At 40.6% G+C, this 15,361-nt stretch overlaps 1 protein-coding gene across 1 annotated transcript; it reads left to right on the top strand.

Moving 5' to 3' along the window:
* Positions 1–1,419: 1,419 nt before the first annotated feature.
* mrps9 (mitochondrial ribosomal protein S9) lies at positions 1,420–15,128 on the top strand. The gene is made up of 11 exons (XM_084713600.1): positions 1,420–1,535; positions 1,878–2,060; positions 6,120–6,182; positions 7,459–7,489; positions 7,574–7,653; positions 11,082–11,167; positions 12,099–12,174; positions 12,304–12,472; positions 12,645–12,753; positions 13,406–13,575; positions 15,004–15,128. The coding sequence occupies exons 1-11, from the start codon at positions 1,437–1,439 to the stop codon at positions 15,093–15,095; spliced, it is 1,158 nt and encodes a 385-aa protein (XP_084569726.1). The 5' UTR covers positions 1,420–1,436; the 3' UTR covers positions 15,096–15,128.
* Positions 15,129–15,361: the final 233 nt, after the last annotated feature.

A 15,361-nucleotide genomic window follows, 5' to 3' on the forward strand; every position in this document is an offset into this window, starting at 1 on the left:
TTTTTGATGCTTAAGTGGTGAATTTGGTCATTTTTTAACTTTCAGACAAACAGGTTTTAAGTGGTTTTTGCGTTTAAGGTTTAGGCAATGACTGGTGTTAATTTACAACCTCAAAAAAGGACATGAGGAATAGTTTTGGAGTGTTGGATCATTGCAGATTTTGCTCTCAGCTGCACCATGTGGCCAGCATGTCTTGAATTTCCATGATCGCACTGAACAACACAAGTTTTCAATGAGCTGGGACACTGTGATGTGATGTGGACTGACGTCCGAGAGATAAAAAACAGAAGTAGCAGCCAGTTTAAGTCACTTTACTCAATTGTTTTGAAATGTTTTGTCCTTGTTGGAATTTACACATTTTTATTATCCCCATTTGTCATTTCAGGCAGGTTATGTAACTTTGTGGTCTGTTGTCATGTGGCTTGGATTATGCTTCATATTGTTCTTTTTATTTTATGTGTTGCCATCGTTTTTGTTTTCTTTTTGTTTGAAGAGATGTTTTATAAATCTTTCTATTATTTTCACCTGAATTTCCTTTTCATTTCTGAAGGTTTTTATCTTATATTTTTACCACAGTTTTTATCAGTATGGTGCTGATAAAAACTGTGACTTCTTACTGTTTAAATGCACAATAAATGAAACAAAACAACCTTGTCTGTTGTCTGTAATTTCTCAATAAAAAAAACCTCAATACTGACATAAGGAAGTGGTTGTAGATGGAGTGTAAATAGCCGTGGTTTATGGTGGCTCGGGATTTGCTATTTGTCTTTTTTCCCCCACTCTTGACACACAGCGTCATAGACAGAAGTCAAAACTTTCGTGGAGCACTCAAATGCAACATTTGTGCTGCCTTATCATTATTATTTGAAGCCTGAAATACACACCAAATTTTTTGTAGCATTTTGAAAAATTAAACCAAAGAATATTATTTAACCAAGCTGACAGCCACTTAATCTGTGAAAACATTATATTTTGGTCCAGTTTTATTTACTTTATTAGTGACATGAAGATTAACAGGGCTAACAGCTTTAATTAAACAATAAAAAAGGTTATAAACAATGATTGTAGCTATATTAAAATATTTTTGTAACTGTATTAACATTTATTCATATATACAAATGTTGTACTCAACATAATACTATCCAGGGAAAAAAGGACAGTGCATTTTAATAAATAAATATAAATAATATAAAATAAAAGAGCAAAAACAAACGTCATACACATAAACGTGAAATAATTAATACAAAAGGAATAATAAAATAAATAACATTTATTTAAATATTTGTCATAATAGAGTTCACCATACTGTTGCCAATTTGTCGCAGCGTCCATAAACTGAAGAGTCTTAATATCTTTTTTCTATTCACATAAAATTGATGGCACGTGTTTCTGACGTGTAACAACTTCCGCCGGCGACGTCACAGCTGTCAGCAAAGATGGCGGCGTCCTGTGCGCGAACCGTGGGTTCGTTTCTCGGAAAATGTGGGAATTGCAGCTCGAGTTTGAACACTGTCACGTCGCATTTAAGCCGACAGGTAAAGCGTTGGGTTTTACTCGCTGAACGAATCCGTTTTTTACGTAAAACAAACGTGAACTTGTAGAAATTCAACATAATGTAGAGACACTGACGTCCTTGAGTTAGCATCCTCCTGCAGCTTCTGTAACCGAAACTGAATTGACAGATATGTGAAATAACACTTAACTAACGCTGCATGTGGTTTAATCGTGTTATGATAGACTTTGGGATGTTTTAATTTAAACAATTTAACCCCTAACTTGAATTCGGCCATACCTGAATGATGATATGTGCTTCAGATATTTAAAAAGCTAGCTAACCTTACAGATGTCAAAATAACGACACCTGTCCTCCACCTCAGGTCCTGAGCAGGCGGATATGTGTGAGCTCTGCTCTGCACAGAAAGAACCTGGCGGCTGCAGGACCAGAGAAGTTCACGATGGAGTTCATCCAGAAGCAGGTGGAGGAGTTTGACATCGGGAAGCGGCACCTGGCTAACATGATGGGAGAAGACCCCGAAAACTTTACCCAGGAAGACGTGGATGTGAGTGAACTGCTGTTTTCTCTGTGGGTGTCTTTCATGTATCCACTGGCTTGTGCAAAGCTGTTTTGCAAAAAAAGTTGTTTGGCTGAATCTCTGAAATGTTGATGTTTGAAGAAGGATACAAGTTTGTGGTTCGGATGTTTTGAGGATACACAAACTAATAAGTTTGTAAACTAATAAGGATGTTTGAGAGGAATTTTATTCTGAAAATCCAACATAGAGGAGGAGATCTCTGTATCTCATCTGTATGAGCAAAAATTCAGATTTATAAAGTTGTATTGATTCACATAGTTTACATAATTTAATGATCATTGGTTGAAGTGAATTGAAGCTGCACAGAATAATATTTTAGGGTAATAAGTGCAAAGTCTATTTTGATTCTATCTCTATTCAATGGAAAAGGCTAATCATTTTATATATTTTTGTCAGCGTCGATCACTATTATGTAATGTTTTGCCGAACAACTGGATCAGAAATCTACTTGCACAAAGTCAGTTTTTACTTGCCGGTTTTGCTAATTAATTATTAGTTCATTTAGTTGTGAATTGTCCTGTCTAATCTAGAGCTACAACACCTATAAAAGGTCAGAAAATAATGTAAAAAGAAATATCCATCCCGGTTATTCAAAATCCAAGAGGATGTCTTGATATGTCTTGTTTTGTCAGTCCAAAACCCAAAGAAATTCAGTTTAATACAATAATAAAAAAAATTAATTAGCCCTCAACAAATCATCCCATGAAAAGATCAAAATCAACAATAAGTTCATCAAAATAACTAATAAATAAATAAGTTGTTGTCAACAAAACTCCGTCAAGCAGCAAATGATGGCCACTTAAAATAGTCTTAAACAAATGCAATATTTACTCATGTTAAAGTAATGTTGCTTAAAGCTGTTTTTGCAAATTATTGAGTCTTCTTTAAAAGGGAAAATGTATATTTTTACCTATTGTAATAATGTAATAATGTAATGTAATGTAATGTAATAATGTGAATTTCCCATTATAAGCTCATGATTTATCTGCCCAGAAATTTAACGTGCATCCCTCGCTGGAGGAAGCAATAACAAATTTGGGAATAAGTGACACAAACATTGTAGGGAACTTATTATTATCATCATTATTAAATTAATTGTCAAGTAGTTTGATAATTTGGTGATTTTTTTTGAAGAAAAAAGTCAAAATTGAACTGAATATCATTGGGTTGTGGACAAAACAAGACATTTGAGGACGTCATCTTTGAGCTTTTGGAAACACTGATTGTCACTTTACACAATTTTATGCACCAAACAACTGATAGATTATTCATGAAAATAACCAGGGTTTTTTTAGACAATAAGAAAAGTTCAGTTTTTATGGTTGTGTAATGTTGTTGAGTGGGATTTGTTGCTGTTATTGTTGTATTAGAGGCAGCAAAGTCATTTTATTGCCTAATTATACAGAAAAAAGTTCATGTTTGTTTCATATTTTAGTCTTCAGTCAGGCTGCAAACACATATTAAGCATTTTTACAGCTCATTGTGTGGACAGTCAGACAGCCCAGTCTCAGATTTGTCAACATGTATCTCTAATGAGGCAGACTTTAAAAGCCACTATCAGTTAAAGCATTTTAAACATCAATTAGTTTCCATTTTTCTTCCTCACATCATCATTATTAGTATCGGTGCTCCAGCAGCATCAGACAGGTGGGGCCACCTCTGGCTAATCCACTGCTTCAGGGACATTAGCAACGCCCTCAAACACACACACCCACAAGCTGATTCAGATTTTGGCAGTACATTAGCCCTCACTGCTCCAACCATTTAGCTTGATTTCCCAGCCCCCTCCCTCTCGCCCGGTCCCCGGTGTCCCTCACAAATAATGAAGTGAGCTGTCGGCGGCAGGCTGTGAAAGCCGACGCGACGGCGAGCCGCCCGGACCGGAGGGAGAGAGGAAAATTTGGGAGGACTGGAGGGGTGCAGAGAGACGCGCCCGATAAATCACTCCGTCCCGGTTTGGAGTCCAGACTCTTCAGGTGTGACGGTGATAAAGACTCAGGAAAAATCAGAAGGATGTTTACAGCCAGCGGGAGAAATGAACTCTGGCAACAGACCCCTGAAGACCCACAATGGACAATAAATAACTCAGAATACTGTTACAGATTTGAAAACAGAACTGTGAAATATACATGACTTACAAAAGCTTTTAAAGGTACATTACAATACATTAAAAGTTCCCTTCAACTAGTGCTGAAACCAATAATCCAATCCAATAATTGATCACTTGAGAGACAAGCAAAATACAAAAAAAAATCACTAGTTCCATCTTCTAAAATAAGAACATTTACTACATTTTGTCTGTTAAGTCATTTTAAATATTTAATTTGTCCTGTGTTTTGGAGATTTTATAAAGTAAATGATTAATCCAGCACTTGACAGACAAGCCGACAAGAAGTATTTTGTGTTGGACTCAAAGAAGAGCAGCGTCAGAGCAAACGTAGAAATTAGAGCTGTGACAGCATTGATTAGTCCGTTTATTATTATTTAGATTTATTAATTATTTTGTGTTCAGAATGTCAGAAATAGTGGGGGAAGATGCACCATGATTTCATGATTTTATTCAGCAAATGTCCACTTGGACTGAAACATGAACTGGTTACACTTTGGTGGTTTACGGTCAAAGTTCGAGGTCTCTGTGACCTCATGTTGCTCCCATTTTCGTGAAGGTGAAGTTGATTAATCGATTATTTTCTCGATTAATTAATCCTGTCACAATCTCGTCATTTGAAAAAAGGGTCCAGACATGTGGAGCTGTTTTCCTGTCATGGTTATTTTCATTATCGATCAATCTGTCGATGAGTTGTTTGGTCCATAAAATGTCAGAAAATGGCGATCAGTGTTTCCCAGCAGTCAAGATGACGTCCTCAAGTGTCTTGTTCTGTCCTCCGTTCAAAGATATTCAGTTTACTGTCACAGGGAGTAAAGAAACCAGAAAATACTCACATTTAAAAAATAGTTGCTGATTAATTTAATAATTGATTAATAGATGAATCATTGCAGCTCTACATGCATTATATGAGTCTGGACAGACATGGATGTCATTTGGTCATGTGACACAGGAGCAGATGGCTTTTTGCCAACTTTCAGAAACACCGCAGAGACGACAAAAGGCAGATTTTGTCTCCAGGATTGATTAGATTAGTAAAATTAGTCAGACACCCTCCTTTTGACGTGGCTCTGATCAGCCGTACTGGTGACTGTTAGACTCTTTCTTCCTCCGTCACTCCGTCTTTGGCCCTCGGGGATCTCTGCCATATTGTGCCGGGGCTCAGGGGACACGCAGGTGTGTCTTCATCTGTTCCCTGCCTGTCTTTTCCCCTTTTCTTCTTTTCTTTGTACCCTTTAACTTCTTCCTCTCCCTGTCTCTCACACCTTTACACACACACACGCGCACACACATCTCGACCAGTCCTTTTCTTCCTGCTTTCCGTCGTTTTGACAACCTTAAAGGCAGCAACCTGCTCCCTCCCTGCAGCACCTGCTGCCTCGCTAATTGAACCGACGGAGAGGAGGAACAAACGAAAAGAGGAAGAGGAGAGATGAACAGACTGGCTTGACGAGTGTGGCGGGGGCCAGCACACTTCCTGTCTCCCTCTCTTCTATCACACACACACATTTACAGTGCCATCTGTAGCCCCATAATAACACGCACACACACACACGCGCACACACACGGAGCAGAGGATGAACTTGGAGTGAACTGTTGGATGTCCATAGTGTCCTCTGCTCACTGTCAGCCCGGCCAAAAACTTGTGCCTTTTTCTGCTTGTTTTCTCCTCTAACTCTAACAGCAACACACACTCACAAACACACACCAACACACACATCACACTCGCCTTTCCTTGAACCCGCAAGCAGCTTGTGCCTCCTCTTCTGTCACTTTCGCTGTCGTCCGTTGGTGTGACCTCTGTTGTTCGGACATGTCAGCGTTTGTCATAATCTGCCATCTCCGCTTCTCTCAAACTGCCATCTTCTTCTCCTGTTATTTATTACATTTTTTTTTCTTCTTCTTCTTCTCGCCCACAGAGGAGCATCGCATATCTCTTCCCCTCCGGCCTGTTTGAGAAAAAAGCCCGGCCCCTCATGAAGGTACGTCTGTGCACGTTAAACTCATGTAAACTTGGCTCATGTTAAAGTTTAAAGGCTGTAAATTATTTGTTTTTATGATGTTGGTGTGACATTTAGTGACATTTCCCCCCATGTCATATGTTGTTTTAATAGTAAAAGAAGACAAGAAGTGCTCACTAAACATTTTTGCACTTATCTGTGTAACTTATTTTTATGAAGACTAATAAACACAATTTTAAAAAAAGAATTTTAAAATCTATTAATCGATAATTCATCCATATTGTACCTCATTTGACATTGTTGTGTCTGAAGGAGTCATTTTTTGAGTAAGGAAAGTTGAAAAAATAAAGAAAATGTCCATTCTTGTTCATTTTTATTGTATGTACATTGCTCAGAATCATTAATTTTGACAGCAGAAATTTGTTGAACATTAACATGACAATATAATCTCACTGAAAATCAGTAAACAATAATCATTCCCTGATCCTATCCTGTTACAGCTCTTTAAACTCCAATTTTATTGGTTATTAGAGAACAAAAAGAGAGTAATGACATGACACTGAAGCTGGTTATTAAAGATAAAAAACAATAGGAAAGGGGACAAAACAAAAATACATAAAAGCAGTTATACAATAACTTTGTCTACACAAACTTAACTCATCAAGACATAGTTATATAGTAATATAGTTAAAATAAGGAGGAGCCACTTTTTGTGCTTTAGGTGCCAAATGTTACTCGAACAAACATGTTGATTATTTTATTTCCTTTTTCATGGACATTAGTGCAGAGGAATAGCTTGAAAAGGAGAAGTTTTTATTCTGCAAATATGGAAATTACAATCAAATAAAACCCATAAAACTGATAAATCAAACTAAACAGGTGGATCAAATGCCAGATGTGATCTGTGACTCAGAACCATGATGATATACAATCTGAACTGTGAGGTTTGTTCTTTATACTGATAGTTTTCCTAAAGTTAGATCGCAATACATTGAATTATAATCCCTGTATTGTGATGTGTATCATAAATGCAAGATATTAAAGTAATTTATTATAACACAACACATGATAGACTGTAATATCTAAGCCGGTGTTTGTGGTCCAGCAGCTGGACCTGCTGACCTGCACTGACCCTCTCTGGATGAGTCACTTCAGTAACTTGAGCGTCACTCTTCACTCATTTACTGCTCACTGGAGCATGACGTCTTTCATTTTCATGCTTAAAGTGAGCAAAAGATTGTTGTTAAAATTTCTCTGTCATGACTTCACACTGAATCTCCTCTGTTTTCATTCCCAGCATCCAGATGAAATATTTCCAAAGCAGAGAGGTATGTTTTTTTTTTAATTGTACGTGTTTACAGAATCAGGAGTTTTGATTAAACCGCTTCATAACTGTGTCTTTGTCTTAAAAGCTGTCCAGTGGGGAGAGGACAGGCGGCCGTTCCACTTCCTGTTTTACACCGGCAAGCAGACCTACTACTCCCTGATGCATGTGAGTACTGCAGGCAGCTGTCAGCGTCTTATACGAGCTGGAGGTAAATCTTCATCCAGCTCAAATCCCGAGTTCTTCCTCACCTGCCGCTCCCTCTCCCTCCCGCCCCCTCGGGTCATATCCTATTCAGACAGAGCGAGTGGAGAGAGAGAGGGGGTGGCGGCGCTGTCCCCGAGGAGAGACGACGTCAGATCCTCTTTTCCGCACAGAGAGCGGCGGCTGAGCGGAGCCGGGGGTGAAAGAGAGGTGGGGGATTAGAGGGAAGGAGGAGGGAAGGAGGAGAGCGGGATGGAGGGTCAGGTGATTCTCTGAGGAATACCTGGATCCAGCTGTGATCCAGAGGTGCTGAACAGTGTGATTTTCTCTGCATAACGTAACATCATCTATCTGTTTGATTTGCGATGTTAGAGGGAATGATCATTTTTAATAATTATCACGTTTTTTCACACTTTAGGGCCCCAGAGAGCGCAAAATAATTCCAAAAATCACCCCAGATTGGTCCCTTGACATTGTCAGTCATCCCAGTCCTTAACACTTTGTAAGTGTAGTTTGTTGGTGGTTATTCTGCAGTTTCTGCAGTTTTGTAGTTTCTTCTGTTTTCCGTACTGTTGCTTTTTAACAGAACTGGATAGATTGGATTGGATCTTTTGTGGATTAGAGGGCAATCAAATAAAAGAGGATGTAAACTCCTTGATTGTGTGAAACAAATTCAGACACGGTCCGGCATTTAGAAGGTTTCTGGAAAACTGCAGAGCTGACAGTTTTAATAAAAAGTGATGAGAGATAAATGGAAAAAAGGGTGAAAGAGAGAAACAAAAAGAACCAACAGGGGGCAGCAAAAAATCAGCACTGGCTTGGGCCTCTTAGTGTGATGAGAGCATTAATTTTTTTCATTTTCTCAAGGTATTTTCCCCAAACTGCTGAGATTGCGTGTTTAAACACACACACACACACACAAATGCATGTGTCGGCTGAGATAAATAAACAGTGTACATCTGTCTGAGTGTCCGGGTTCAGACTCATGTTTGAGGTGTGGCGCGTCTGGCTTGTCAGGCTTTGTCCCGCCACGGGGAGCGACTCCTCCGCCGGGATTTGGAGGGAAGCGGAGTAGGGCAGGAGCGAGGGTCGTAGAAGGGGGAAGAGGAGGAGGAGGGGAGCTGGGACACCATTCACACTCCTCCTCACCTCTGAGCTCCTCTTTTCTTCCTCCCATCTTTTGTTGCTTTCACACGCTCAACTGTTCCCTTCCTGTCTGCCGCTGACCTTGTTCAAAGACGTTTCAGCGTGTAAGAGGCGTGTGTCTGTATCTAAAACACACAGAGAGAGGTGTGATGTCTGAATATTGGTCCAGGCTTACACTTCTTAGGCGCACACACACACACACACACGCACACACACGCTATTGTGCCCTGCAGCCTCAATCTGCACCCCCTGCTGCTGGTTTAAATAGGTATGTCAGACATGTCTGAGAGCTCGTGCTGCCTGTCTGCGTGACTGCAGCTCTCTTTTACCCTCGTATTTTCCCTCCTCTTCCGCCTTTTCCCTCTTCCTGTTTCTGCTTTTCCCATCTTGTGTCCATTCCAGGGTGTTTTTTAACCGTTCTCACCAGCGGTCTCACACACACACACACACACACACCTCAGGATTGTTTCCAGGAGGGGGCAGTGGCGTGTAAATCAGCCGTCCTGCTCTGCTGCTCTCCTCTGGCTGTCGTTGGGTTCAGCCAGCGTGGTGCATTCACCTTAAAGGGATAGTTCGGATTTTTTGATGTAGGGTTACATGAGGCAGTGTCAGTTTTGTCAGTTTGCCTTTAAGTGTACCCTTTATTTAGAATATTTTCATCTTTTTAAGTCAAATATCACTCTCTCCAAAGCAACCAGACTCCATTGGCAAATCAGTAATTTTACCTCGCAGAACACAGGTGTGTGGCCAAACACCCAGGGCAAGTTCAATTTTTTTTTATTTATATATAAGTGCAGGGAACATCTAGCAGAACAGCTGATTTTTCTGATCCAAGCATCAGAAAATTTTAACATTCTGATGTTAAAATGTTTTTTTTCTTTTTGAAAAATACGAAAAAATGACTTCTTTGTAATAACAGATGGCGTAGCAATATTTTCAAGTCCCCTCTGAACTGAAATCTGTGTCATGGCTCTTCTGAATTCTTAGTTCTGCGTTTCTGGTTGTGATTATGTTATCAAAAAAGCTGTAGGGTCTTACCTTACTGCTGTCACTGGCCCACGCAGGGCCCCTGGAAAAAAAGAAACAGACACTTGCCACCGAGCCTGAGAACTTTGCTCGGGGAAACCCTGCAGAACATCCAGAATGAACCAAAGGGAGTCAGTGAAGTGATGCGGGTTACGCAAAGTTATTAAATTATATTTATTAGGACTTCAATTCAGGAAGAAGTTCAACCTGTGTACCAAACGCGACACACAAGAGCCTCTTTGAGTCGTAGTTAAACGCTTCACTATATTCTCTCGCAGCTAAAAGCCTTGAACTCAAAGGTCTTGCCGTGAATATAAAGACCACTTATTGAATAGAAAGAGTGGAGGTCTAGCTGTCTGTCTCTGTAACAACCTCGACTTAAACGTATCCAGATACCGGCCCTCTTCCTCTTTCATCCGGCCAATCCATGCGAATTATTCCTCACCATTGTAGCGCCCAGTGTTTGCAAACGTGTAACGCAAGCCCTCCTCCTCCTCTCCTCCTGCCTTTCTTTTTTTTTTCTGATTTTCTATTACGCTTTTTTTTTTTTTTTTTTTTTGCAAAGAAAATTGGTTTTCGCTTGATGTTTGCTTTTTTTTTTGTACACTCCCCCTCCCTCCTCTCGCGCCTGTACCCCTCTGTCGCTGGTCGGAGTGGCAGCGGATTAGGCACACTCTATCAAGAAGGAATTAAACAAACATCTGGTGAATAATTGACGGGGAAATGAGTTCTCACCCAGGCGCTGGGCGGCTGAGGTGGGGGTGTCTGCCTCGGGGACGTGACCAGCATGCCCACCCCTCTCTCCCCCAACCCCCCTCCCACCAACACCCTCCGTCTGTCTCCGTCTGTGCCCATCGCCGTGACACACTCCCCCTCGGGTTATTCCCAACACGAGAGTGATCTAATGACGAGCGAGCCCCGAAACTGTCCTGTCATTTATTTAGTTTGCCGCTGCGGCAGGTTTCCTCCCAGCTTCGCTTCAGGCCAAATACGAGCACAGGTGTCTGGGTCAGTTCAGTCCAGAAACTGAAGTAAAGCACGAATGAATCAAGTTTTTATTGTTGTCCTGTGTCATCGGTGTACAAGACAGGGCTGGTGTGATTCCTCTTGATTCAAAAAAAAGTTGTCTCAAGAGTCTCAATTAAATTGTCCTAAACTGCCTTTTTGTGACTTTGTGCATCTCACAATGTGTGATCATGATTGTTTCTGGTGCATTTCAGGACATTTACGGCAAAATCCTGAACATAGAGAAGTATCAAGATCGTCTGCGTGCCAAGGGACTCTTCACCAAGGACGTCAAGCAGATGTAAGTGGAGGAACATGGTTTTTACACAGAAAACCTCTTGAAGTGTGACATTTTGTGAGTCGCAGTTCCGCATCTTTTGTTGACTCACTGTCCACGTTCTATACTGTGTGCACAAGGTTTTTAAAGAGCTAGTTTGGATTATTTTGGGTTATATGAAGTACTTATCCATAGTCAGTGTATTATAGCTATGGTAGATGGTGGTTGACACATCCACGGTTTGGAGGAGCAGCTGCAAAGCAATGAACTGCTGTGCAACAACAAAAGGTTTTTTAGCCACTAAAAAAGCTCCACAAAACAAAAAATCAGTACCAGTTTAATTTTGTGCTTTGTTTAGAATATTTTCACTGCTTTATCTTGCCGTCAGACAGCCTTTTCCGATGGGAAATGGTCATTATGTACAGCAAATATCACTCTCTACAAACCAACCAAACTCCATAGTCAGTATCAGTCATTTTACCTCACAGAACACGGCAGTTGCAGTTGTTTGAATCTGTTGGTTTGTGTAATTGTTTGACTTCTGTGACTGAGGCGACCTTGTAAAACACAGAAGTCACACAGTAACACAAACAAATTAAGGGATCGAGGCAGAGGAAGAGCAGCAACTCCTGCGTTCTGCGAGGTAAAATGAGTGATTTTACCTGTGGAGTTTGGTTTGCAGAGAGCGTGGTGAATCATAATCTAAACATAATGTTAAACTGATATAGATTTTTGTTTAGGTGGACCTTTTTGAAGTGTCTAAAATAGATTTTGTTGCTGATCCTGTCCACAGCAGGACATTGCTTAGCTTCTCTGATGGTCCTCCTCTCTACTGTCCAAACATCGTCCAAAGGCTTAGAAAGTGCTTCACAGTTAGAGGAAGTTTGACACCAAGGAAACCAGTGAAATGACAACAGTCAGTTACTGATTTTGGACTTGTGTGCGTCTCCATCAGTCCTCTAGGCACGAGCAGGTGGCTCACAAAGGACGAACTGGAAACGCTGCTGGTGGAGACCATCTCCACTCACAATGTAAGAGCTGTTTCCTCCTCCTTCTCTCTTTGTCTGTCAGGTCTTTTTTTAGATCTTTTTACTTCAGATATGTTTTGCGGACATAATGAATCCCACTGTGGACGTTGATGGTTTGTTGTTTTTCTTCAGTATGATCGCTTCATCCAGCTGATGGAGCGCCTGCTGTCCATGCCCTACTGCGCCACAGAGCAGGAGTTTGTCCAGCATTACCGCCGGCAACTGGAGGTCGAGTCCAAAAAGCAAATGGTGCTGCCACTGGAGAGAGACGACAAGGGCGTGGCCTTCAGCACCTCAGACGGTAGATAAGCACAACAACAGCGCATGTACTCGCCACACTGGGGGGGTTTTGACACTACGTTTGGTTTGATTCATCAGCGTATGTTACAATCCCCACACATTTACATCCTTGTGAATTGTTCACCCTTCTGTCGAAATACGATGAGAATAACGATGGATGTTTTTCCTCTCAGGTCGCAGGAAAACGTCCACCTCCTCTGTGGTTCTTCGAGACTGCGGCTCCGGACGCATCACCATCAACGGGCGAGACTACCTGCACTACTTCCCCGTCCTACAAGACAGGTAGGAGAGCCGCGTTGTGACAAACAAACCATGTTTCCACATGGGGGGCTTCATTCATAGATACCGTTTTTCCCTTAAAATGCAAGACGTGATGTGGTTAACTCCCCTGCTCGGAAAAAAAAAAAAATTAAAAAGCAGCTTTTTCACTCTTCACAGCATCGCCTCGTTTTTTATTTATCTCCTTGTAGTAAGTTAATTACACAGTTGAGTGATTGTGTGTGTGTGTGTGTATGTGAATGTCCAGAGCTGGTGTTGTCACGCAGTGTGAGGACGGCCTGTAATTGGAGCAGAGAGGTGACAATTGACTTTGTCAGCAGCCATAGGCCATTCAGGCTGAGACGCCATCCAGAACACAGACACTTTCTTTTCTCACACACACTCACAGACACACTTATCCTATTCCTGCTGAGTCAGAAGTTACTCTGTAATATGTGGCGGCGAGATTGTAAAAGAAAGCTTTTCACAGCGCTGGGATCCTCTATGCTTGTCTGAAAAGTCACCCAACCAGACATTAAATTAGCTAAGCCGCCGCCGTTGATACCACTATCTGTTAAATAGCACACCGTCCTGCTCCGCCAACGCCTCATTCTTCGTTTTCTCTTCTTCTTCTTCCTCTTTTATTATCTCTCCGTCTTCTCCCCTCGCCTCTCAGAGAGCAGCTGATGTTCCCGCTGCAGTTCACGGGCCTGCTGGGACGCTTCGACCTGGAGTGCACCGTGAGCGGCGGCGGGCGTTCCAGCCAGGCGGGGGCGCTGCGGCTCGCCATATCCCGGGCCCTACTCGGCTTCCTGTCAGAGGGAGAGGTGGAGAACATGAGGCAAGGTGGGTGGTCTCTGTTTCCAGTGGTGGTTTTGCATTTTGTAGTTGATTAACTTATTTACAACACATTACTTGAATGGTGTTTATCAATTAAGGCTGTGTCTTTTCATTTTTTTCTGTCTATTTTTTTTATAATTTTTGTTACTGTTCACTCATTTCACATTAATTTCAGTTCAAATTAATGCTGAATGTTCGCTGAACGAGTAAGTGTCTGTTCAGGAGTTGTAAGAAATCATTGATAATCTTTTAGAAGGTAGTAGATGTTTATAACAGTTAAATTGAGCAAAATGTGAATGGAGTTTGGCAGGCAGGATTACAGGCTTAGCTTTACATTGACAGACAGTTGACGGTGAGAAACAGCTGATAAACTCCTGCAGTTCTCTTAATATAGGACATGCTGTATTAAACATATTGTTCATTTAAATATTTTTATGAATTTTTTTACCTTTCAAGCAGCCATTGGGTTCAGATTATGGTGTGAAATTTGACATTAACTGATTTGAAATTATTTATTTTCTGTTTTATTTTTTTTATATGATCTTCTTTGCAAGGACTGATATGCTTATTTGTGGAAAAGTCAAAGAACATGTGAGATTTTAAAAAATCTACAACAATTAAGCAGCAGACAACAATTAAGATGTTGGTGCTTTAATGAAGCACCAAAATGCATAAATAGGATGATTTTCAAATGATCCTGCTCTTATCAGAAACTATGTGAAGAAGTTTCAAGCTGCTGCAAAATTATTTTAATAGTGTATTGAAATTTAATTAAAGCCTTGACTGGGATGTTGCAAATCTAAAAATCTGGCAGGAAGTAAGTAATCAGCAGCAGCAATGCATATTACACTACAGAGTTACAACAATAAGATTTAATTGATTATGTTTTATTATTTTTTTTTATTTTTTTTGGTTATTTACAAAAAAGTGGTCCAAATTCTCTGATTTCAGCTTCTCACATGAGAACTTATTCTGGTTTCTAAACTGAACATCTTTGGGTTGTGGACAAAACAAGACATTTGAGGACGTCATCTTGGGCTTTTGAAAACACTGATCAACATTTTCTAATACTTTGTTACAATTTAAAGACCAAACTACTCAAGAAAATGATTGACACTCATCAGTGATGAAAATAATCATTAGTTGCAGCTCTGTCACTCTGTTTATAGTGAATGTGCAAGGATTAAATTTGAACACATTATAAAGGACAAAGATGGTTAAGATGAGGTTTATTTCTGTATCATAAAGAAATGCAGATGATGCAGATGAAAATATGTGACTTCACAAAAAAATAATAACACACTGAGGTGGATTGATGCAAAAAAAATCAAAACTCATTCATCCAAGAAGCAACCCAGCGGTGCATATTGACAGATTGTCCTCCTCTCTCCATCCAAGTTCATTTGTCTCTCTTTTCTAAAATGTTCCTTCCAGCTGGTCTGCTGACCCCCGACCCGAGAGTGAGGGAGAGGAAGAAGCCGGGCCAGGAGGGCGCGCGAAAGAAATTCACCTGGAAGAAACGTTAAAGAGGAGGAGAATCACCTCCCCGGAACTCAAACGCAGAACATTCAGACTGACGTGTGGTATTCATGTGCAGCCATTTGAACTTATCTGTCGACGCCATACTGGCCGCTGGACATCGGCTCCTTACTGGAAAAGACTGGCTGGTAAACAAATGCATGTAAACAGGAAGTTGCATTTTTTCTCAATAAAGAGCAGTGTTTATTTCTATGTGGAGTAAATTAGAAAAAATATTTTTTTTTTCCTCCTTCATATCGATCATAAATCCTTA

This window comes from Lutjanus erythropterus, chromosome 24 (assembly GCF_056507025.1).
Source record: "Lutjanus erythropterus isolate fLutEry1 chromosome 24, fLutEry1.hap2, whole genome shotgun sequence".
Taxonomy (NCBI): domain Eukaryota; kingdom Metazoa; phylum Chordata; class Actinopteri; order Lutjaniformes; family Lutjanidae; genus Lutjanus; species Lutjanus erythropterus.